The 24,143-nt window shown below is 47.3% G+C and overlaps 1 protein-coding gene across 2 annotated transcripts; it reads right to left on the reverse strand.

Moving 5' to 3' along the window:
• Nucleotides 1–717: 717 nt before the first annotated feature.
• LOC101175284 (GAS2-like protein 3) lies at nt 718–20,785 on the reverse strand. 2 transcript variants are annotated; one of them, XM_023952462.1, is made up of 9 exons: nt 20,711–20,785; nt 9,116–9,166; nt 5,445–5,631; nt 4,884–5,002; nt 3,874–4,015; nt 3,153–3,216; nt 2,939–3,080; nt 2,475–2,579; nt 718–2,397 (listed from the first exon to the last, which is right to left on the reverse strand). In XM_023952462.1, exons 2-9 carry the CDS (start codon nt 9,137–9,139, stop codon nt 1,201–1,203), a joined length of 1,980 nt encoding a protein of 659 aa, XP_023808230.1. In that variant the 5' UTR covers nt 9,140–9,166; nt 20,711–20,785; the 3' UTR covers nt 718–1,200. The 2 variants fall into 2 exon arrangements, with proteins under 2 accessions (XP_023808230.1, XP_023808231.1); XM_023952463.1 differs by lacking the exon at nt 20,711–20,785 and adding an exon at nt 11,257–11,370.
• Between the last annotated feature and the right edge of the window lie 3,358 nt (nt 20,786–24,143).

A 24,143-nucleotide genomic window follows, 5' to 3' on the forward strand; every position in this document is an offset into this window, starting at 1 on the left:
CCTTACATTGCCGTGTTCTCCCTACCATGATAAAGGTGGATAAAGGTGGAAAGATTTCATGTAATCCATGGACACCAGTGAAGATCACAAATCATTGAAGAAAAAAGGTTAAGCCCACTGTCTTGTGGGGTCTAGATGACCCCACTCCCAATGTTAACGTGCCTAGGATAGCACAAGGGATACGGTTACCATTATTGCGATTTTTGCCGACTTTTGCGATATGGATATTGCACACCTTCAAATCCCGATAAATTTTGCGATGTTGTGCAGGCCTAATTCCTACCAAAAAAAAAACAACCAAAGTGGTATTTGGATCTATTCATTACTGAGTGTTTCTTAGATACCTGGTCTCTGAACACCAGCCCCTCCCAATCCATGACAGTGAGTGGGTTCTCACATTGTGACATCACAAAGTGAGAAACCGCCCCTTCCAGGAAGCGTCTGCGAAGCCAGCTCCGCCCCCAAAATGTCCCAGCGGTTTCATCCTCACCCTGTTCTCCCACAATAATTTTCCTGACACAAACGTTCCTAGAATTCTGACTTTTGTCTTTTATTCTAAAGATTTTTTCATGTTCTATAACAGAAAATTAAGATTAATGTAAAAATTAAATAAAACCATGAAAATAATGCAGTACTAGCTTCAGACCACAAGGGGTCATCATAGCACATCTGCTGTTCTTCAGATTTTTTTTTGGTGCAGATTTACCATAAAGACAATTCTTAAAAAGTATTTAATAGTTTATTGATTAGAACAACAAAAACTACAAATAAAGATAAACATTCAGACAAGACAGATTTCTGTAAAGTGCCAAAGAAAAACATCCTAATAAAGATTTCAACAGGACCACATAAAAACTAGACCTTTAACAGATAAAACCTTTGTTCCTTTAGCGTTTTCCATAAAAGACGCTTGGATCAGTAGTTTTTCCTACAAATGAAAAGCAAAGTCATAAATGAGCAGTAAAACCTTCATCTCTTATATTGTAACCCCACTCCGCTTCCACTGAAGGCACGCGAGGAACAGACCACGCCCACAAAAGGCTGACATCAGCTTCCTGCAGATGGAGGAGCGGATCTCCTGGTTCTGAAGAACCCGTGCACAGTGCACGTGTCGACGCGTGACGCTCCGAGACTTTGCTTGCTGAGCTGAGGCTCTAACATGTGCCGACTGCTGAAGAGGCGGAGCTACCAGCCTGCTGGTCACGCCCACTGCTTCCTCCTGCAGTTCATTTCAAAATAAGGCTCCTCCCTTTTGCTGCACAGGGGGGGTTTTTTGGTGGCAGTTCTCTGCTCGACCCCATCTGTACGTTCCGGTTTGACCGTCGCTTTGGAGCCAGCTGTCATTTCTGGTCTTTGCCCCGCCTCCTTTGTGGTGGTTGGGGCTTTCTGATTGGCTCTGATGCCGGTGTTGGCCCCTGGGACCACCCTGGGGGCGTTCCCCTTGTTGGGCATCTGTAGCCGGGTTTTAGCGGGGCCAACTGTGCCTTTGGGCGGGGCAGAGGCGGGCTTTGGTGGGGTTGGGGAAGCGGTCCGTGAGCTGGGGGAGGGGGTCCTGGACTGGGGGGCTGCAGCGGCTCTCGTGGCCATCCTCGCCCGCCTAACTGCTTCCAAGCGCAGGCGTGAGGCCGGAGAGCCGGAGCGCCGCTGCGCCAGACGAGAGCGCTGGTTTGCGCCCGTTGGGGGGCGGGCATCTCTAGAGGGAGGGGCTGTTGTGGCGAGTGAGCGGGGCACGGGGGTGGCGCAGGGGCTGGAAGGTTTGGGGCATTTGGAAGACGGCTCGGGGCAAACCGGGCTCCGGGGCTTGGAGGCCGGGCCCTGAGTCCTGAGCTTACCTTTGGGGGCGGGGCTTGTACCTGCAGGATGACCTGTTGGGGTCGCAGCTCTGAGCTGTACCTGCACCCCCCGGCGCCCCAAGCAGGGGGAGCTCCCCACAGAGGCAGAGGGTGAAGGGGCGGGGGACTTTGTGGTGACTGGCAGCGGCAGCATGGTGGGCTTTCTCGGGGAGGAGCTTGGCGTCGTCTGGACAGTCTTTTTGGGGGCTGGACCTCTCCGGGGTAGTGTGGGGGTACAGGCAGGGGAGGGGGTGCAGGAGCGACAGGTGTATGCAGGTGGGGGGTGCTTACAGGCGGAGCCTGACGAAGAGGAAGAGCTGGAGGAGGAAGCAGATGAGGAGGAGGAGACGAGGTCATCCACAGCAGCCAGGGGGTCCATGTCAGGGGGCGGGGCCACACTGCTGGGGGGCCCTCTGGGACCTGGGGGGCCTTTCTGGAAGGCCAGGATCTTTTGCTCCAGGGTGGTGAATTGCAGAACTCGCAGCGGGTCGTACTTGCTGAGGAAACCTCGCAGGGTGTCCCAGCCGCCGCCAACGCGCACCATCACGTGTTTCCCATGAAGCATCTGGGCGGGGCGAAAGCAAGGAGTTTCACGACCGTCACTTTGAGTGACACTGGTGTCTCGTCACCGGGACCACTCACCCGGATGAAGATGGTCTTGTCTCCCAGCCTGTAGCGGCCCTCCGACAGATACTCGATGGAGACCCGGTTGGAGCAGCTGCACGGGGGCTCGTCCGGGTCGGGCTCCTGCAGGAAGCAGAGTGGAGGGAAACAGAAGAGGCGTTTGTTTCTACAGAAGCTGAAGCTCTTTTAAAAAGCGTTAAACTCCTCAATGCTCTTTTTGTAAAATAAAGGATCAGAAAAATAATTTATTTTTTCCGCTTTCGAAAAAAACTAAATGTTTTCCTTCATCCACATCAGAGTGAGCCGGTATTTTTAGCACACGTCTGGAGGACTCGTGTCCGCTGAGCCGGACCTAACCGGCGCCGTCACGCTGCACGTGTGATCCATCTTCACGCCGCTGGGCATCTGCAGTCACGCGGTCAGCTGCGATGCGTCACGGCTCGCACATGCAGCCCCGCCGTGACGCAGCCCGCCACACTCACCCCAGGATGGTAGAGGCCGCCGTGCTGGCAGCACACGCTGAAGGTTTTCACCGCTGGAGGGGGCTCCTCGGCCAGAAGCCGCGTCTCCTCCATCTCGATCTCCTTCTCCAGCTTCACCAACACGGGAGGCTCCACGCCGTACCTGAAAGTTCCAAATCGGTCAGAGACGTTAACCCCGCCCCCTGAAATGTGATTCGCCGGGAGGGGGACTCACTTGGAGACGATGCGGCCGATCTCCAGAAGACACAGGCAGACCTGCCGAGGATCTTTGTGCAGCACTGAAGCAGAACACAGAAGCAGTCAGAACACGCCAACAGCCACGCCACACGTGCTCCAGAGCATCCGCCAGACTGGAGGGAAAACTTCCTTTGATCATCGTGGCACTTTAGAGAGTCGACTCTGTGGGGGGGTCGTGGTGGGTTTTATTAGATAACGAGCTATTTGGTCTTTGATTGGCCGGAGAATTTCAAAAAGTTTGTCCATGTTAGGAACATTGAGGTGGGCGGAGCCAACTCCAGTCAACGTTTACCGTCCAGAACATCATCCATCAATGTGTTCATGCGGTTCAGACTCAAAGCCTCATTTCTCAGATCCATCGGCTCAACACCACCTTTAGAAGAACGGCAGTGCGAGGCCGTTACCATGACGACCCGTCGCACAGAGTTTTCAATAGTGATTAACGATTTAAACATCTAACAAAATTAAAGTAATTATCAATTTATCATTTATTGCTTTTATAAGTGACTTCATGTAAAATGAATAGACATGGCGGCAGTAGCCGTCCGACGTAAAAAAAACTAACACGATTTTTAAAAATAAATAACGCGCCAAATTGTCTGTTATTAATGAATTGGGATTAAAATGCTAATTTGATGTTAGTGAATTTAAATGCCCGTGGTCAAACCCGCTGGTGAAGGTGAAACCGTTTCGTTTACCGAGGCCCTCCGACTCAAACAGGTAGGTCTCCTCCACGCCGATGCGGCGACACCAGGCCAGGAAGTTGGCGGTGTTGTCCCGAGCGAAGAAGGAACCTGGAGAGGCGTCCCGCTTGCACGCCACCGTCTTGGTGGGGAAGAGCTGTCCGGGGGGGGACAAAAACAGAAAGAGAACTGTGTCTCACAGAGATAAAAATCTGATCAAATCATGTTCGCCTCTCAGGTTTTAGTTGATTTTTCAGCATTTTTGAAAACTGGAAGTGTTTTTAAAATACCAGGAAGTAAACAAATGGCATTAAAGTCTCTCCGATCCTCTAAACCTTTCACAGCATTTCCAGTGCTCTTTGAATCATGATGTCGTTTTCAGTCAAAATCCAAAAATCTGGGTCCTTTTCTAGGACTTAGTTTCGGCAGAGCGGCAGGAAGTCACCTCGGAGTTGTGGGCGGGACTATTCCCTCATCACCCACATCTGAGAGTTCTCCGTTTACACTCGACCTCTAGCTTACAGCCCCACACCAACATTAGCAGAGTAAGTCTTTGCAATGAAATGTTCATGAAATAGTTCATTTAACCTCTTAAGACCCAAGCTAACATATGAGCTAACTCTGCGCTAACAGAGCTCCAGTTTAGCTAAATTACTACCGTGGAACTACAGCCCAAAACGTCAAGAACGTGGACGCCAGGTCCTAAGAGGTTATTAAATAGTTCAAAGAAGGATTTAACATTTTCATCGCTGCAAAAAGTTTGGACACCCCTGATTCATTTGCCTGCAAGTGGATGCATCAGAATGGAGGAAATGCAATTGTAACCCGAATTTCCCGTCTGTACGTCCCCTTGTCACGTTAGAAACACCAAAAAAGGCTTTTCGTTGGAGTGGACCTTAAACAGCTATGATGATTTATGGGCCTGTCTCTACAGCGTGCCTTCTCTGGTTACCACGGTGATGGGTCACTACTTTGTGAACTTTTGGGGGGGGGGGGCGTGCAAACGGGAGCGTCACGTGACTCACCTTGCTGCGTTCGGGGGGGCCGTTCTGGTTGACTTTCGCCTGCAGCACGCCGATCAGCTGACAGAGCCGGACGCCGTTGTTCAGCTCCTCCATGAAGAACTCGGCCCTCACCTCCTCTCCTGGAAAGACCATTTCAAACAGCATTATGACCCGACGCCCCTGGAGGGAGGAGGTGAAAGCTTCCCTGGAGCTTACACAGCCCCCCCCTCAGCTTCTTCCCTCTGGGGGGGGGGAGACATACACACACACACATTCATTCTGGTTGGAAACACGTTTGTTTTCTTCCAGACTTGGACTGATTCTCAGATGGTTGACACGGTTCAGGACTAATAAGGGTCACGGGGGTCACGGGGCCCGTAACCACCGGGGTCAGGAGGCGACCTCGATCTTCCAGTCTGCTTCTAGTCTGCCAACAAAAGACTTGGTTTCTACCCAGATTCAGTTTCTTCCCTGCTGCATTGTTTGCATTTGGACAAAAGTGGGCGTGCGTCTCCTGTGGTCGCCTCCTCGCCGTTTCACGCCCCCCCCATTACTGGGTAACAAGTCCGACTCGGTCCTCACCCAGCAGAGAGCTCAGCCAGATGGCCAGGTCCTCCTGCATGGGCACCAGCGTGGCCTCGTGTCGCACCGCCAGCCACTGGTCGTACTGGAAGACGTCGGTGAGGCCGGGTCCGTGCCGCTGGCCCAGCAGGCCGCGGGGGCTCCTGGGGCTCAGCAGGGGGGCATCGAACTTCTCGCCGTGCCAAACCTGAAGAGAAAAGAGTCCAATAAAAAAGAAAAAAGTTCAGAAAAACATTGGTGTCGGTGTGAACCGACGGAGACTCGACCGCCTCAGTCTCTGTGCCTGGAGGCAGCAGCTGATGTCGCCTCACATCCATCCACCCCCCCCCCCACCACCACCATTACGGTGGAGTTTCTGAAGTCAGACTGAAGGAAACAAACGCATGTTTGACCCAAATTCAAGAGCACAGCTCAGATCAATCATCAGGAGTTCTTCTGTCTGAGGGGTAAATAGGAATACAAACGGTGTTTTGAAGCTTTGGACGTCTAAGTTTGAACAATGTTGTTAAAATGACCCGTCATGGGTTCAAAATCACGATGACTAATTTAGAAACAAATTTAATAAACCTACATAAAAATATATATAGATTTCATTTAACCTTTAAATGGTAAAATCTAAGTGTCTGCAGCCTAAATTTTCCTAGAAAATCAACGATTGTTTTGTATTTCAGTTGTTTCACTGCATCTTTCTCAGTTTTGTTTATGAGAGAATAAAAATGACGGACAGAAATTTTTTTCTTTTAACTTCTGAGCTGCACCATCAACAGAACAGCATCAGTTTTACCTCGACCTTTACCGACACGAACACTTTCAGCAAAAAACTGAAACTAAAAAAAGTAAAATAAAAACATTCGGCCCCGCCCCCACCTCTAAGATACTGAGCGACAACAGGTGAAAAGATAAAACCCGGCTGCTAAACCTCTGTCCCCCCCACCCCCTCCCCACATCAACTTATCGTCACTTTACTCATTTTTTACACGTCGATTTTCAAGAACATTTTGATTAAACTGAAATTTAGAGTCTTATGGTTTTTAACATCAGTGCAGCATTTCAGTACTGTGAGTAAAACTGGATTAGCTTTCAGAGCGAGGCAGGCATCCTCACAAGAAGAGGATTTGGATTTCACAATTGTTTCCAGGGAGTCCTCAGACAGTTTCCAAAGAGTCTGCAAAGAGTTTCCAGAGCGAGCGACGAGTCTCTGAAAAATCTCCAGTCCCCAAAGAGTCCCTGAAGAGTCAGCGAAGAGTCTGGAGTGTTTTAATAGTTGCAAAAGTGTTGCCACTAGGTGGACTTCATAAAAATGTTAACAAAACTGTCAAACCTGCTATACATTAATGTGGTCTTTGGTAAATGTGAAATCAGAAACTGATTATTAATGGACACCTCTGGGCCATAGAACATTTGTTTTTGTGTAGCTTTGCCATTTTAGGTTAAAGACACAAATACTTGTTTTTTTTTTAAATTGAGCAGCATTTCTGCCACAAAGACAAATGTCTTTAAAAACTAAATAAAAAAGGTATAAAACAATCTAATCTGTTCCAAATCCAATCAGACCTGCAGAGATCTGCTGCTCCCTTCAGTTGAATTGACTGCAGAAGGGAAAACACACAGCAGCAGCAGCAGATGTGTGTAAGGAAAACACACAACACAGTACCAGACATGACAACCCACTTCCACCTTTCCTGTCCGTCTGTGGAGATCAGCCTTTGATCTCCTCGGGTTGTGGGTTTCATCCGTGTTTGCAGAGAGGAAGTTCAAAAACAGGTTCAAGGGTTTGGGGGAACAGATTATTCTGCTGGTAACATCAGTCTGAGGAAACGCACTGTGTCACGATTAGAAAAGTATGTTCATTTGTAGAGACTTTTCCCCAATTCTGATCATTCTGATCAAAAAAAAAAAAAAATCATTGATAATTCAACAGCTGCATGAAGATGCTGCTCTACCACATCCAGGACAGCAGGTGGCAGTATGCACACTTCACAGTTTCAAGTAATGTTCTTTTTCTAGCATTAAAACAATTAATAGATTGATTTATTCTGGACCCTTTATTCATTTATTTCCATGACCAGTGATGACAAATGGATCAATTTAGTCGATTCATGGAGGAAAAGAGAAACATCGGTTTGTTTCTGTCCGTTTCTTGACAAACGCGCTAAATGACATCAAAGCCTCAGAGAATCGGTGTCGGGGATCTCAGCAGATCTCCTCCAGGGTTTACTGAACCGCGCTCCGGCGCCGGGGCCCGGTTTGGTTCGGCCTGGGACCGGATCTCATTTGGAAACGAGGACCGACGCTCCCGAGCCTCCAAACTGGAAAAGCTCTCCACGCTGACGTTACGCAACAGCTGAGCAGAACCCCGGTGGGTCGATTCCCTGATCACGTCAGGAAACCAGAGCAAGGGGGGGGGGCCAGATCAATGTCAGTCAGAATGGATCCGCTGTCAAACGCGCCGGATGATCCAGCGGCTGGGGTGGAGACACGCTTGCAGGAAAGTGGCCGGCCAATCCAGCCCAGAAAAGCTCAACGCTGAGGTTGTTGCAGTCGTTCCCACGGCGACCCTGACGGCTTGAGCCACTTGCGGCGCGAACCGGGTCACGGCGGCAGCTTTACGGACTCTGGAACCCAGGAAACAGAGGAGTTTTTTCTGGTTTCCCATGGTCCGGTTCCTGACCTTTGACCTGGAGGATCAACGAGCTCGCCTCAAACAACACCGTTTGTTTGGCTGGAAGATTTATGACCAAGAGGGACCCATTTGCTGAAAATACTTTTGTCAAGTACAAGGCTCTATCCATTTTAACCCTTGTGCTATCTTGTGGAGTCCAGATGACCCCACTGGGGTCATCTGGACCCCACAAGATAGTACAAGTGTTAAAAATCAGCTTTCATCTTCATTTTAACCCAGATTTTTTATCGTTTTGTCTCGTTTGTTTGAGCTGCTTTTCTGTTTTTCAGCCGTTTCGCTACATTCCAGTTGATTTTCCAAAGAGCCGACAGATAAAGCCGAGCGATGCCGATTGGAGATATTCCAGCTTTTTCCGCCTGCTCCCAAAATAAAACCTTTTCAAGGTGGATTCAGTTTTCAGTCACGCAATCTGAGGAGGAGATCGCCTGAACCGGAACAAGGTGGTGCAGAAAGATTTGGAAACATTCAAGCAGATTAGCAGAAATTCCAGAAGGGATTTTTTTTTTGTTGTTGTTGAAAAAGCTGAACTTTGAATTTGAGGATGCAGCTTTGCACACGGCGGCAGAATCCCCCCCGCAGCACCAGGAGGATCAATATCCTCACAGGAGACCGGTTCTCCAGCGTCCCTCGTGACCGGATCAGCCGTCATCTGAACATGTTTACAGTCAGAGAGCGGCCTGGGCGTGGAGCGGCGCTCCAGGATGGAGCGAAACCCGAAACACCAGCCGGTTGTTGTTGTGGGACACTTTTTGTTTCTGGGTGTGGGTTCGAGCTCAGGAACGTCAGACACCAAGAACAACAACAACCAGACGGCGAGCTGGGACACACGTGGGCCGGCCGCAGCGCCGTCTGCGACTCGTTATGAAATCCCAACAACCGTCAGACGAGAGGGAAAACGTCCTCGGAGCTCGGAGAAAGTTAGACTCTGCTCAGGAGCTCCAGGCTGAGAGTTTGAGCTGCAGAACGGGTTTTCAGGAAGTGAGCTTACCTGAATTCCACCCTGGACAGCCATGACGGAGCTCAGATTCACTTCTTCATTCTGGAACAAAAAAACAAAAAACAAATGAGAGGGTCGCTCCAGAGAGCTTCAGACAACAGCGTCTCGGTTTCTGAAACCTCAGCGAGCAACACCAGACCAGAAACCTCAGAGCTTTTCTGGAGCAAACGCGAGACGCAGGAAACGCTTCTGCACTTATTTTAAGGTCATAAATTAGAAGGAAACAAACATTTTATTGCTAAAACCACTAAGATTTTTCTTTCAAACTCATCCATTTTTAATAAAAGTCATCACGAAAAGGATGGAAATGGAGCAAATTTACCAAAATCCACAACCTCATTCTGAAATGGCTCCAAAAGCCTTTGACTTCCGGAATGAAGAGCACTCAAAAACAAAAGCGGAGCCACGTCGGTTCACCTAGTGACCACTGGGGACGGAGTCGTCCAACAATCTCACAAACCTTGATTTTCACATCGTTGTGTTAAAGTTTTACTCATTGAAGGACATGAATCCATCTTTAAGAACTTTTTTGTTTTCATACATAAATCAAAACTAAAGGAGGCGATGGGGACGAACCTTAAAACCTGCTTGGAGTTCTTTCAAGCTCCTCCCCAGAGGACATGTCTGCCTGTACGTCCACAAATGCGTGAATGACGTCTGTGGTCACATGACCTCACCGCTGCGTGTCGACAGAGTGTCGCCGTAACTCTGCAAAGCTCACTCATGATTGATGAGGGTGGTTGCCATAGAAACAATGACTCTGACCGACTCTGATCAGCCAGCGCTTAGTGGCTCCAACATGGTTTTGTCCCAAAAAAATAAATAAATAAAAAAACTCAGCCTAAATTGACTTCATTTGGTTGGAGCCAGAAGTTTGCCGTTATAAATAGGTGACATCACGCACTTCTATATTCAATAGACACACCCCCTTTTATCCAATATTGTTATTACCATGATACAATTAATAAAAATGAATGCATTCGAAAAGAGTTTAACCTTTGCTTAAATGGAGCCGGTTTACATTAAAGTGAATGAAAATGGGCCACCTAGTGGTTCTACAATGAAGTGCATCGTCTCTATTTGGTTTCAGACCAGCTTCAATCAAAGACAGACAAGTGGGTCCATTTCATTTATACAAACAAAGAAGCGATTCAAATCCTTAAATGAGACTTTTTTTTCCCTGACATCTTGACAACCAGATTTTTAGGAAACTTTGGTTCTGTTCACGCTTTGGAGCCCGATCAGGCAGAACACAGAAGACCGAATCCAAAAAGACACCAACCGGGAAAAAGAACAGATTCAGTCCAGATGTCCAGCCTCTGAAATGTGAATTTACCGAGGAGCAAAGTGTGGACAGATTGGAACAGCGTGTTGCTTTTTAGTTAAAGGGTCTGCGTCTCCTTCAAGTCCCCCTCCCATCCTCTTTTCAGCCATTTCCAAAGCGTTCCCAGCGCTCCTTTAATCCCCATTAGGACATTTTTAGCCGTTTTCTAGGACCTAGTTTCTGCAGAGCAGCAGGACATTTGAAGTTTCTTTCTGCATGTCCTCCATCTTCTTCGTGGACGTAATTCAACTTTTCCAGCTGAGGCGTCTGGTTGATCTTTTCCTCTTCAGCCGCTCGGAAGGAGCTTCATCCTGGGGGGCGGCAGACACTGATGGGAAAACCTTTGTTTTTTTTTTGGGACATTAAGCGAGTTCAACTTTCTCACGAGGATCCCCCCCACACACACACAGGATGTGCAGGATTACCCCGACCCTCTGCTGTCCCTGAGGGGGGCGTGTTCCACACCCAGGGGCCGGGTGGGGGAAGAAGGCAATCAGCAGCTCACAACACGGATCATTTGGTCACCACAGCTGAGGCGTTAGCCATCCGTCACGGTGACACCCCCACCTGCCTGCCTCCCCCCCCCAGAGAGAGGTCGGATCAACTTCAAAAAACAGGTTCAGGAAGACTTTCAGGTTTTTTGGGACAAAAACATTTCCGTCCGTCCGTCAGCCGCCCACATCCAGAAATCTGACCCCGACGCTGCACCCGGAGCAGCACCAAGGGAGGGGTGGTGAGGGGGGGCAGGTGATCTGGTCCCAACCGAGGATGGAAGGGGGAAGGGGGGGGTCAGGACACGACGACTCACCTCGGGACAGAACCGCCAAGGCACCAAGGGACGACTCTCCGGCGCACATCCTCATCCAGCCCCCGCTCGGCCACGAGTGAGCCTGGGGGAGAGAGGCCGGGAATGACAGCGAGGGAGGGGCGGGGGGGGGGGGGGGGTGTCGCAAACGGAGAGGCCCGACTAATGAAGTGGCTCCGCTTCACTAAGCCCAGCCCCCCCCCCCACCACAAACCCATCACAGCGGGACCAAAGCACAAAGCAACCATTGTTTTCTAACCCCCCCCCACTTCATTTCCAAACAGAACTCAATGACATAGAAAGAGCTGGACAGAGGTGCTGGTTCAATTCCATTCCCCCACTAAACGGTTATGTCCAACTAACCCCCCCACAACAAAATTAAACTCAGCAGCCGTGGAGCTCTTTAGGGTTCCAACAGTCCAACAACCTCCGGAGCCGTGCACGTGCCACGCACGTGACCTGGAAGGTGTTCGCCTTTGCCCCCCCGTTAACGGCAGCTGAAAACCAGAAACGCAAGACGACCTTTTCCATTCGTGAGGAGGAGGAGAGCGTCTGCACGGACAAGGCCCCAGCCTGTGGCTCCAGCTGCAAACATCTGTGCGCCCCCCCCCCGGGGACCAAAGGCACCCACTCAGTCAAATGTCAGGCCTGAAGGAGGGTCAGAGTGGACGGACGGACAAAACCCGTCTTCTTGTAGAGCTGGGCTCTGGAGGGAATCGAGTCTGTGACGCGCAGCGGCGTCCACCACGCACATTCTGCAGCAGAAAACATCCAACAATGACGGTTTTATGGGATGACCCCCCACCCCCCCCCCCCCCCCACACACACACACACACACACACACACACGGCAACAAACTGGGTTAGGCCATCGCAGAGGAACGCCATTAGGGCTTCCAGATCAGAGCAGAGCCCGTCCAGAACACAATCATCTAGATCAAACTCTGAGCCCAAACAGAACCCACACCAAACGGGCCACGTAAGAAGACTGCAACACATTACACCCCCCCCCCATGCATGACCAAAAGGCTGTCTGTCATTTTATCAGCACACCAAAGTAAACACGGGGGGGGGGGGGGGGGTCAAACTACAGCCCAGGGGCCAAATGTGGCCCGTTAACCATTTCATCAGGCTGGAATAAATTATATTGATGATCCTCAGTTTTATTTTTCCCTGTAATTCTGGCGTCTACACATAAATTGAGCTTCGCTGAAGAGCAGAAAGTTATTTTGCATTCATGTCTTAATGGAGGATTTATTTTTCTGACGTTCGTGTGTGTCGGAAAGTCATTCTTCCCAGTCATTCCAACAGCACATGAATGCAGCATTTCTAATAAACTAATAAGTTTACATCTTTTCCTTGAGGGACATCAACCCATTTGGTGCAATTGGTGCTAAAATGAGAATAAAAGCCAGTTTTACAAGAAAAAACCCAAAATGTTCTGTTTTAAAGTACATTAAAGGATATGAGGAAAAGCCCCGATTTGCGATATCCGTGATCAATATCGCCATGATAATATAACTTGGCGATACATGAAAAATAACACAACCAAAAGCATCGTTTTTGTTGCGCTGCAACAGTTTAATAAAAGTCAACATAACTTAAATTATACTCCAAATGACCCTCGTCTACACAAATTGGTTAAATGCATAAATGGATTTATTTGATTTCTCAAGCTGCCGTAAGATTGTTGCAGCCCTTTTAAGGTAACCATTACTCGCAATTGTAGCCGTCTTTTGTGATATGCGTATTGCACTGCTTCATACTGCGATAACCATAAATATGCAATTTATTGTGCTTTTGTTATTTTTTGCTCTTACATGGTGGATTTCCAAAACATCTGCTCCTGGTCTGGCCCCCATGTGGCCCACAGGTCAAAAGGTTAGCCCTCCCCCTGAGATAAAACATCAACAACTTTATTGGCGGTGATGTGCGGCTCTGGTGTTTCCTACTCTACGTTCACCAACGGCCTCGTGGTTGCAGGCAGAGGCCGTTTGGTTCTGCAGAAGTCTGGCTGCGTTCACGTCACGCTGTCGTCAAACTCCCGATCTGCACCAGAACTCCGAGGATCTTCAACAAGCGTCGGAGCAGACTGAGCGGTCCGAGTCCCGCCAGTCAGTGGCAAGGCGTCGGTAACTTCAACCACGTCGTCACCAAAACTACTCAGGCCTTTAAAATACCGCGACTCTGCAACCGTTGACGCAATTAATGCAACTCTGTCGCGACGAAAAGCAGCCCCTCTTCGCGACAGAATCCGCCGTTTCCTGACAATTGTATAGACGGTCAAAGAAAGTTTGTTATTTAGGCGTCGCCGGCGACGTGTCAGGTGTTAAAGGGTTAACTGGTTTTTACTCTAGGTCAGTAGATGCCGCTTAAAGTTCAGTTTGTCTCACTAAAAAGTCATGGAATGAATGTAAAGGATGGATGAAGGGTGTGATCACAGAACCTTTGGGTTCTATTAAACTTCTCTGGTGCATTATGGGATCTTAAAAAAATAAAAAAATAAAGAACTTCCTCCAAAGACCCAATTAATGTTCATTTTTGTTACAAAACCCAGACAACTAGACATTAAGGTGAGAGGAGACTGATGTAAGCAAAAGCCCCCAGTGGTTATTTACTGAATTGCACTCTGGGTAATTTAAGACTAGTTTTTTATTTGAAGTGGCTTCAAACAGGACTAGTTAACCACCAATGAAAATAAACGGACCGTCTTGAAACAAATTATTTTTCTGCACCATCTTCGTCACGTATCAATAACTTCAGTTTGCAACAATCAGCCAGCTTTGGGTTGTCAGGACTTCATTTCCCAGCAGCCTCAGAGTGAAAAACGCAGATTTAGACACAGAAAGCTGTTTCTAACAGGAAAAGCTGGAGAAAGGATCATTTTTATTGCGTCTACAGGAGGAAAACGGCGCGTGGCTGAGGTCGGAGCTGAACACAGACGCCGTCGGCGTGTCCGAGTCCTCCGTCTGCGTTCACGCCGCCCCGCTCCAGTCACAGCCAATAATCATTTAAGAGGATCAGAGCTATTCCAGACAGCAGAGCGCGTCCACCTCCACGACGCTCCAGCACCACAACGCGGCACACGTGGTGCACGCCTGCGGCGCCCCGAGGTGCATGTGCGCACTCGTGCATGAGGACTAGAGAGAATTACATAAGGAGTTAAAAAAGGGAAAGTTCAGGCGGTGGCGTTCCACTACAGGCAGCATGTGTCAGAGGATGAGCTCAGTATAGATGGGATTCTGCCCGTCTTTATTTGCTCAAGCGTGACCTCGGGCCGGTGACCCCCGCTTCAGGCTTTCATCCTGAACACTGCGGCCCACACGAACACATCCTCGCCTCCTGCCCCGCAGTCCAAAGCGGGTTTTTTGAACCCAACTAGTCCCTGGAGAATAGCAACTCCTCCTCCATTAGAGGCCTTCCTGCTGAGCCCTTTGTGTCTGGACTTAATTACGCTGTCAGGAGTGTTTCATTTAGAGCCGCGCCTCCTCCTCTTCCCCGCAGATGGGGCCCAGCGTCGCCGTGTCCGACAGGAAAGTCGGCTGAGAATGAAGAGAGTGAATTAAGCGTAAACAGCCTTAGTCCTCCATCTTTAATGAAACTTTTAAGGTCATTCACCCCCTCCGGGGGGGGGGGGGGGGGGGGGGGGGGGGGGGGGGTTTCAAGATTTGCTCCTGACGGTTTTCCATGGTGTTCACCTTCCGAGCAGGATTAGGTGGTCGGTTGGCGCGGACCGTCCCGTCCTGTTGGAGTGCCTAAAGCCCGTCTTAAAGGCTTGAGTTTGCGGGAGCCACCTGTCAATCCCATTTTGATTTGTTGGTCCTAATCCACAGCTGAGTGTGCGTCTCTGGCTCCAGGATATCAAAGCCCCCCCCTATGCTGACACAGGATGAGGCCGCCTACTCTTCATTGAACAACCTTGACCCTAGAGGATGAATGTGGACGAGCGAATCGCAGACTGACTGGGGGGGGGGGGGGGGGGGTGAGACCACTTCCTGACTTGAAACGGAAACGGCAGGAAATTTCTCCAAAACAGGACGGATCTTCTCTTTACACAGCGAGGCGCTAAAGTCTCAAAAAGCTGCAAACGACGGAGACAAACGTGTAAATTATCAACATTTGTTGTAGGCCTGAACAATTTACCGCAAATTTATCGTTATCGCGACATTAAGCTGTGCAATACGCATACCGCAAAAGACGGCGAAAATCGCAATAAATGGTTACCTTTAAATCTGCTATAACAATCTCATGGCAGCTTGAAATATTGAACAAATGAAATAAATCCCTTTATGCATTTAACCAATCGGAAGGACCCGTTTACGTTTTTGACCAATCAGATGAGCCCTTTTATGTTTGATGTTTGCCTCCTATGTCGACAAGGGTCATTTGGAGTATCATTTTTAAACTGTTGCAGTGAAATGGAAATTATGTTTTTGGTTGTTTTGCTATTTGTTTATATACCGCGAATTATATGGTTATCGCAATATTAATCACCAATATCGCATATCGCAAGTTTTCCTCATATCGTGCAGCCCTAATTTGTTGTGTGTGTGTGTGGGGGGGGGGGGGGGGGTAGCAATTAATCAATTTGTAACCCTACGATCCAACCAGATCGATCCGTCTGAGGAAATTTGTCTATCGAATCGACCAAAACCATCAAACATGGATTCAAGATTGACTATAGAGGCTGTAGGAAAACCCCATTTGGATTGACACACAATGGGAGTTCATTCTACTTAGGTATAGGCAATAAATCTGTGCCAGTATTGGTGTCAGCCAATATTTGCATAATTTGAATTTATTGGTGATATTTAAAAAAAAAAAAAATGAATAATCTTCCAATATTCTTCTGACTATTTTCAGAAACACTTTTTTTTTTTAAATGTATACTTGTTCCTAACAGATTATGAAGTGTAGCTTTACAAGCAATCATTGACTTTTCAGGTAAATGTTATTTTTGATAAGAATCCATGTTTCTAATAGATCCCTGCCAATCAGGAGCTTATGGTTTATAGTTACAGCCCTACTATCTGTACTAACCAAATACAAATGTTTAAAACACAATAGTGAGTGACTGAACTGTAGTTTGGAATGAAAAAAGAAAAAGAAAACCAATCATTTGCTTTAAAAATGTGAGATTGATGAAAATCGTTTAATCCATAAGTTTCATTTTTAAAGCCATTTTCGAGCTCGTGCGGCCACTGAACACAGGTCAAACTTTGAGCAATCGGGGACTTGGATTTGGTAGTGATGTATAGATGGCGTCCAATTTAATTCATTTGAAAATTGATCTGGAATTAAATGACAGCAAGCCTTTTATAAATCAGAATAGATCTGTGAAAGGAAAAAGGCTGGAGCGTGATTCACCAGATGTGCCGTCTGGTGAATCAGTAAACACTAGAGAAACAAAGAAGAAGGAGAAGCCCCTCCCTACTTGTCCAGTGTGAACACCATGGGATAAATGCACCTTCAGGACATTCTTCAATGTTTGCCACAAAACTATCTTCTGGTTTTAATAGAGCTATATGGTAACCAGGTCCCCATTGTGAGATCAATAAAGTTTTAATATATACCATCTTTGTCCCCTTAATAAAGGACAATGCCAGACAAGGCCTCCATCTTTAGAAGTGAATGCACAAGGCGGAGGTCCAAACTGCAAACCGGAGATCTTTTTACGGCCTTGCTGATTGGATAAAGTGTAGACGTTGGCGTTGTTCACGTTACCATCTGGCATTTAGGTCAGCACAATAATAAAGAACATTCAGGAGCTTTTTTTTTAATGGACACCCTGCAGCCAATCAGTATCAAGTATTCACCTGGACTTTATTTTAAAGTAACATCCTAAACATTTACAGCCGAAACAAAGTCTAAAGATACAGAAAAACCCGGCGAGACGCCCTCAAGTTCATGGCGCCGACAGTGTGGCTTTGGACGCTTTAACCAACTTTTTTTTCAACTTCTTCTATAACTGCAGTGAGTAAGAAAAACCGCCTTGGCTGTGAACAGCTTCCCTTCCCTCTGCAGGTCAATGTTTCCACGTTAAATTCCTCAGAAAGCCTCTCCGGAGTGGCGAGACCCGACAACAGTCAACGGTCCAAACACAAAGCGCCAGCTGTTGCCGAGCGCCAAAGCAACCGAGGCGAGTGCAGATAGGCCTCTGCTGACCAAACAGAGCGACTCCTCCTCAGCAGCGTCAGGCCAGCGGGTCAAAGAACAGAACTTCATTAGCAGAACCTTTCATTCTAATCAGCTTCCACTGCAAACTGAAAAAAGCTCCATCAGCCCAACCTGAGATCCGTCAGAACCGACCTACAGACCAAAGAATTAAACATTAAAGTTCTGATTTATCGATGAGTTTCGGGATGAGCTGAACTGGTTAAGTTTTAAAAAGCAGGACGTCTGTCAAACCCACAATCCATCATTTCTCCCATGGTTCTGCCCAAGGACCCTCTTGAAAACCAGATGACACATCTCAAGGAGTTTATCCTACAAACGAATAAATATGAGAAAACACCAACGTCTGTAAAAAAAAAAAAAAAAAAAAACACGAGGGCCCGTCCACCCTGAAACAAAGGCCCTCAATCCAGACCAGACAAAGGCGCCTTAATGAGTTCAAAACACACATATGGGCTGTGCCACAGCGTGTGCACAACACAATGGAGCCCATCATGGATTACCCCTCATTTATTTAGGATGCAGCTTACATTACGGAGGGCGGGGGGGGGGGGGGGGGGGGGGGGGGCTGTCCATCTTTACTTATTGAGGACCTGGCACGCTGACGACGTGAGGCCTGGTGCCAAAGATCAAGCAGATGGTGACCATGAAGATCTCCGGCGCCGAGGCTGGAGCTCCTGTCTGCACAGAGCCGACCGGCTTTGGAACAATCGCCCACCGTACCGACAGAACCACGTTTAAAACTGCAAAGGAACGAATAAACCACGCAAAGAACACGCCACCCAAAGTAGAACACGCACCGCGCACATTAGTGATTAGTGGGTCAATGACGTCATTCTACCGGGATGTTAGCCATATCCGCGATATAAAAAGATACACATCGGTGGTACATGCGGGAAAAGTCTGCTGGACAAACATGGAAAACAAATTTGCGTATTCATCTCACAACACACATGATTTGGCCCGACTTACAGAGAATGGCGTATAAACTACGTAAAATACACAAACTGTACAATTCTGAACAGACAAATAATTCTAAACAAATTCTGAACAGCACAAAACTAAATTCACGTAAATCGGCCGAAACCCTCGACGCACATCGACGAATGCCAGTAACACTTCTGATCTACGGATGTCACACATGGATCACAAAAGGACGACATTTCATACCAGGAAAAAACGCAAAATGTAGGTAGTGGCAAGAGGCGTAAAAGGACGACTGCAATGGATCCATGCGTTACCAAGAAAAAAAAAAATTTCATTAAATTTAAAAAAAATAAGATATTCGACTTTTTTATTTTTATTTTCAGACGTTCGTAAAAACTGTTTGTCTGTGAAGGAGCAGCGACGTTTTCTTGAAGCGAGCCGAGGAGTTTTTATTGAACCACCAACGCCAAAGCCGTCTGGTTTCCAGCTGGATTTCAATTGGATAGATGTGAACGATTACAGCAGCTTCTTGTGTTTTCATAGGAGTAACTGCAGTTAAAAAAAAAACTGATACCTTATAGTTGTTCCCTGTTGAGTCCCATGTGACTCAAACTGTATGTGCAACTATGATGACCCACTTAAATGTGAAACGTATGGGTCCTACAGTCATGACAGGCAACAACTAATTCTATGACCACTCATTGATCTTTCATTAGTACGCGCCAGCTAATCGTTATCCCCTTCAGAGGGCGCCACGGCCAATCAGACGATTCTCACAGGTGGTTTGGCAGAGGGACATCCAGACTTGGGGGCCCCCCCTCATGGCTACATAGTAGCGTGAAGAGTCTTGCCCGAGGACCCACAAACGGGATTGGCATCAGGGATTTGAACTCTGGTTTTCCACGTACCAGTCCTATACGCAGCCAACTGAGGCCGTCCGTGACAAGTATGTGGGGGGGGGGGGGGGGGGGTACAACAAAGCAAATATCACACAATTGAATCAAATGATCCAGTCTGGTTTCAGGAAACATTTGACAGTCTCCAATTTTCATCAGAATTGAGATTTTATGAGTTCCTGTCGTACTGCGACGACCACGCCGTCACCTCTCGGTTAACACGCTCTCCTGCTAGTTTACAGCCCCCCCTCACTCCCCAACCTAACATTTGTGGTCCAACAGAAATGGCGAGCAATATCAGAGCCAGCCAGCCGCACCGTTTGCGTCCAGATTCCCGCTCAGACGAGGAAAACAAAGACGTGGAGGCATCAGAATGGAGCAGGGAGCTCGTCGACTGCAGCACAGCAGGCTTTGGCCAACTGCATGTTTTCCATCCAACGTTACACACATTAAAGCTTCATTTTCTTAATTGATGCCCCTCATTGTCAGCAACAGAACATGTCAACAAGAACAGTGAGGAAGGCGAAAACATTTTGCACGTTTAGATGTACGTTTGCTTTAAAAAAAAAAAATTTGTAGAAATTTTGCAAACGGGATTAAAAATCGGTGACAAAACAAGCGTAAACCGCTAAGATTTACTAAAGGGAAAATTGCATTCAAGCAGCAAAAATCAATGCAACAAAAAGAGAACAATAACTACCAGCCATTACAGAACTGCTGTCTCTGAATTTCCATATTTAGTCACTGATGGAACAAACTAAAGATCAGGTTTTTGGACTCAGATTGCAACATTTAAAAAGAACATTTTCACACTTGTGAGGGAGAATAAATGGATGAAAATCTGTCTCCATGCGACCGCAGTCTGCGCCCACTCCCACCCGCCAACAGGCACCCCCCAGCAAACACCTGTCCCCCCCCAGCTTCACCCGCTTTCCTCCAGCAGGAAGGCAGGACAGAAGAGATTCTGTGCGGCTCCATTGTTCTGCAGAACCTTCAGGAAGACCAGAGCAGACAGAACTGTGGGAGGGGGGGGGGGGGGGGGTCCAAAAGCAGCATCACCTCCACCCTGATCCAGTCTGAGCATCTCCAGCAGCAGTTCTGCTGGCACCGCCCACCTACCTGTCAATCAGGGACAGGTGTCCTCACACAGGAGACAGAGCCCCCCCCCCAGAGTGTGTCTTCATGATGAAGATTAAAGCCATAATTTACTTCAATCTGTGACGGAATGTCTATTAATCCCAGTAATCTGTGAACTTCTCTGCGTCAATATTCTGTAGAACACTTTCACTAAAACTTGAAACAGAACTTTAGCTGCTTAGTTTTAGTTCGCCGGAGAACCGAGCACGCGGCTTCCCGCGAGGACTTCAAAAAGCAAGCCGACATTTGCTGAAACTCGTTTTCCCGCCTGGAGCAGTAGAACTTTCTGCTTCCGGACGGAAAGTTTGAGGATTTTCTACTCACCGGCGGTTCTGAGGATCTCACGCCGTCGGAGCTTCTTCTGCGGCAGGAATGATCCGCTCATGTTCTCCGCTGCCGCTGCAGCTGTTTATGAGCAGCGCTGTTCGAACGAGCCAATCAGAGCGCGCGGCCGGCAGGGGGCGGGGCCTCAAGCTCACCTGAGTGTCGCTTTACAGCTTGATGAAAGGCTCATTCAATGCAGGAAACAAAAGAAGCCTGAGAAGGTTTATAGAGACATGATCCACCAAAGATATAAGAATTTACTTTTAGTTGTTTATTATTTGTTTTCCTTTTCACTTTCTGACTCTGTGTCCCATTTATAACCTGCATTATATTATATTATAGTATATTGTGTCATACTATATATAATGTAATATTTTTTCTGTCTTTTTTGCTGATTTTTATGCTGCACTTTTTTCTTATTTTATTATACTTCTATTTGACAATAATATATGAGCCGAGCAGACAGATCACACTTTTATTGTTACAATAGGGGGTTATGAAACTTCTAACACACGAGGAGTATATTTTTATAAAACCCTTTTTTATTTAAGGCTAAACTGAATTTATGTTGATTATATTTGTACACAGTTCTTGTTGGGCCAGATGGAAAAGAGAGGAGAGAAGGAGAGAATGGGGTTTTACGGATGGGGACAAAAGAAAGAGGAGAAAAATAAGTCGGAGGATGAATAAGAAGTAGAAGGGGATGGGTAGAATCACAAAGTAACAAGATGCAGGAGGTTGATCATCATTACTCCACAATGTGTTCATCAAAGGGGGCGGGGCCTGTCCACAGACACACTTCAAACATACCCATCGGCTCCAAAAATCTTCATACAAATACACACGTCCAGCATTTATAGTTCCATCAGTGTTGGGCAAAGGTGAGCTGGCACCTGTGCTCAGGTGAGTGTCTGTGTTCCACTGAGATGGACCAACCTGAGCAGGGCTCCAGACTGCGAGCAATTGGTCGCATTTTGCGACCAAAATTTGAGAGTGTGCGACTGAATTTTACACCCAGTCGCACATGTGCGACCAATAAATTTGCCTCCCCCACCCTTCGTATTTTTTATACATCAAACGTGGAAGGGGCACGTCAATGATCAATGAAATAATCAATGAGACGCAAGCCACACGGACGCAGGCAGACACACACACTCGCGCACATACTCATGAAACGCGAGCACGTACGCTCTCGCGTGATACCTGTCTGTGAGGCGGCCACTGCGTGTGAGAAGAATAGGGAAAGCCACTGTGAGTGGCTAAAATGCGTGGAGGGGGCGGGGCCTAGAGATAATCGAGCGCGCGTAAAAATCTGTGGGAAGGAAACTGAGATAAATATCACAACCTGATATCTGCGTCTGAGCTATGAGCAAGCGAACTATTGATTCGTTCTTCCGACCTGCGGCTAGTGCACCAGTGCCAGAGTGTACAGCAGGGGTCTCAAACTCGCGGCCGCAGGCTATTTGCGGCCCCCAAGATGATATTTTGCGGTCCCCGCCTTAATATGAAGGTTTAATGTAACTGCAGCCCGCCAGTTTGTATGAATGACACTTTTTCATCGTCGTGCACGGAGCTGACCAACCAATCACAGTGGGGTTTATGACTCTTGGGGGCGTGACAATGACAGGGCGTGAAAGCAGGAAACCTGACAGCTCCCTCCCCAGACCACATTAAGGAGTTCTTTACTTTCTTTTATAACATATTTATTCGCTCGTAATTTTCTACATACATGCAGTCCGTGCTGAACTTTTCTCTGGGCTGCACAGAACCGGAGGAAGGTTTAGGTTTTGGTTACGGTTACGGCGGCGCATCAAACGGGTTACGGCAGCACACCGCCCCCGTCCCGCTGGAGTTGGGTCAGCTGTGGAGAATAAATGTCCCACACTTACATGCGTGACAGCTAACGGGGCTTGAACTTTAAACACGTGCGAGCAAAAACAACATTAGTTTTAGACTCACTGAAAATACGTGTGGAAAATGCAACGATAGACGTGTTTGAGATGAACCAGCACCTCGCCTGGATCGTTGGGGAGACCAGGCGGGGGGGGGCTGTGAGATGAAAGCGAATCTGCAGCAAGACTGGAGAAGAACAGTTGGAGTTGTCCTTAACATTCAATTTAGTTTTAATATTATTCTCCCCCTTAGTATGATCTGTGTTATTATATATTTTATGATTATTTTAATGTTTTGTAATGTATGTAGCCTTTTTTTAATGAATTGGTATTTTAAATTATTTTAATTAATCACTCCACTACAAAAACCATCAGGACACATGTCCCATAATGCATTGTTTTGTAGTCTCTAGTTTCCAGCTGTGTCCGGGTAGGTTTGCCCCTTGCTCCCACCCCTTTCTCGCGATATTTTTGTGATGATTGACAGTTGATGTTGGAGCAAAAACAAAAATATATGTCACACACCAGGTGATCTGCACAGCGTTGAGTTCACCTGGGTGATCTCAAACACGCTTATTGTGCATCTTGGCTGCACCTATTTAGTGTCACAAAGATAAATTTCCATCTGTTTTCTTTACTTATTTGTACTGTCATGACAGCGATGGTGCTGTCAGTTTACCTTCTTGTTGCATCTTCAAAAGTGCAGAATAAAATGTGACACTGCATTTGAAACAGCACATTGTAATTTCTGCATCTATTATTAAAGTATTTATTAGTAATACAGTGGAAATTAGTAGATTTGGTTAGAATGTTAATTTACGGTATGCGCCCCTAAATTTTCTGGTTGCGCCCCTAAAATTTTCAGTTAGGGGCCACTGTGCTCCTAGTGAAAAAAGTTAGTCTGGAGCCCTGCTGAGGCAGCATGGGCCCCCAGGGCCCCCGGACACCTGCGCACAGGGAATAAGTATTGAACACATGAAGAAAAGGAGGGGTAAAAAGGTCTGCCATTTCACTTTATTACACATAACTTCATTTATGGACATAAATGTTTGGATTTCTTTCTATGTGTGCATTACTTGGGTTGATGCCGACATCTGGTGAAAATTTCATGTCAATAGCTCGATTAGAAATGTGTTTTTTGAGAGAAATGTTGACGTGTTCAATACTCTCTCATGGATGTTTACAGGTGTGTGCAGCTCGTGTTTAAGTTTTTGGGTTACACACCCAAAATCTCACAATAATGACGGAGAAGAGGCCGTTCCAGGAGTCTGGGCTGCTTCTGAAAAAGAAGCAGAACCAGTTTTGTTGTTCTGTTTACAGATCAATGTCTTTTTACTGTCCTTTTTGGGATTACATATCAAAAAAACAAGTGCATCGGTTTGTCCGTGAAGCAGCAGCGACGTTTTCTTGAAGAGAGCCGAGGCGTTCTTATTGAACCACCAACGTCAAAGAAAGCCGTCTGGTTTCCAGCTGGATTGAAATTCGATGGATGTGAATAAATCTGTTCTATCATGATCCAAACTATCCATCCATCTCTTCCT

This window comes from Oryzias latipes, chromosome 23 (genome assembly GCF_002234675.1).
Source record: "Oryzias latipes chromosome 23, ASM223467v1".
In the NCBI taxonomy this organism is placed as follows: Eukaryota; Metazoa; Chordata; class Actinopteri; order Beloniformes; family Adrianichthyidae; genus Oryzias; species Oryzias latipes.

What these genes read in the sequence shown, in the direction of transcription:
- LOC101175284 (XM_023952462.1), bottom strand. Translation starts at nt 9,139, where the DNA reads ATGGCTGTCCAGGGTGGAATTCAG. An exon ending in CTGTCCAGGGTGGAATTCAG is followed by an intron (nt 5,632 to 9,115) that starts GTAAGCTCACTT and finishes TTTTCTCTTCAG; the next exon opens with GTTTGGCACGGCGAGAAGTT. An exon ending in GCCCCCCCGAACGCAGCAAG is followed by an intron (nt 4,016 to 4,883) that starts GTGAGTCACGTG and finishes CCCCCCGGACAG; the next exon opens with CTCTTCCCCACCAAGACGGT.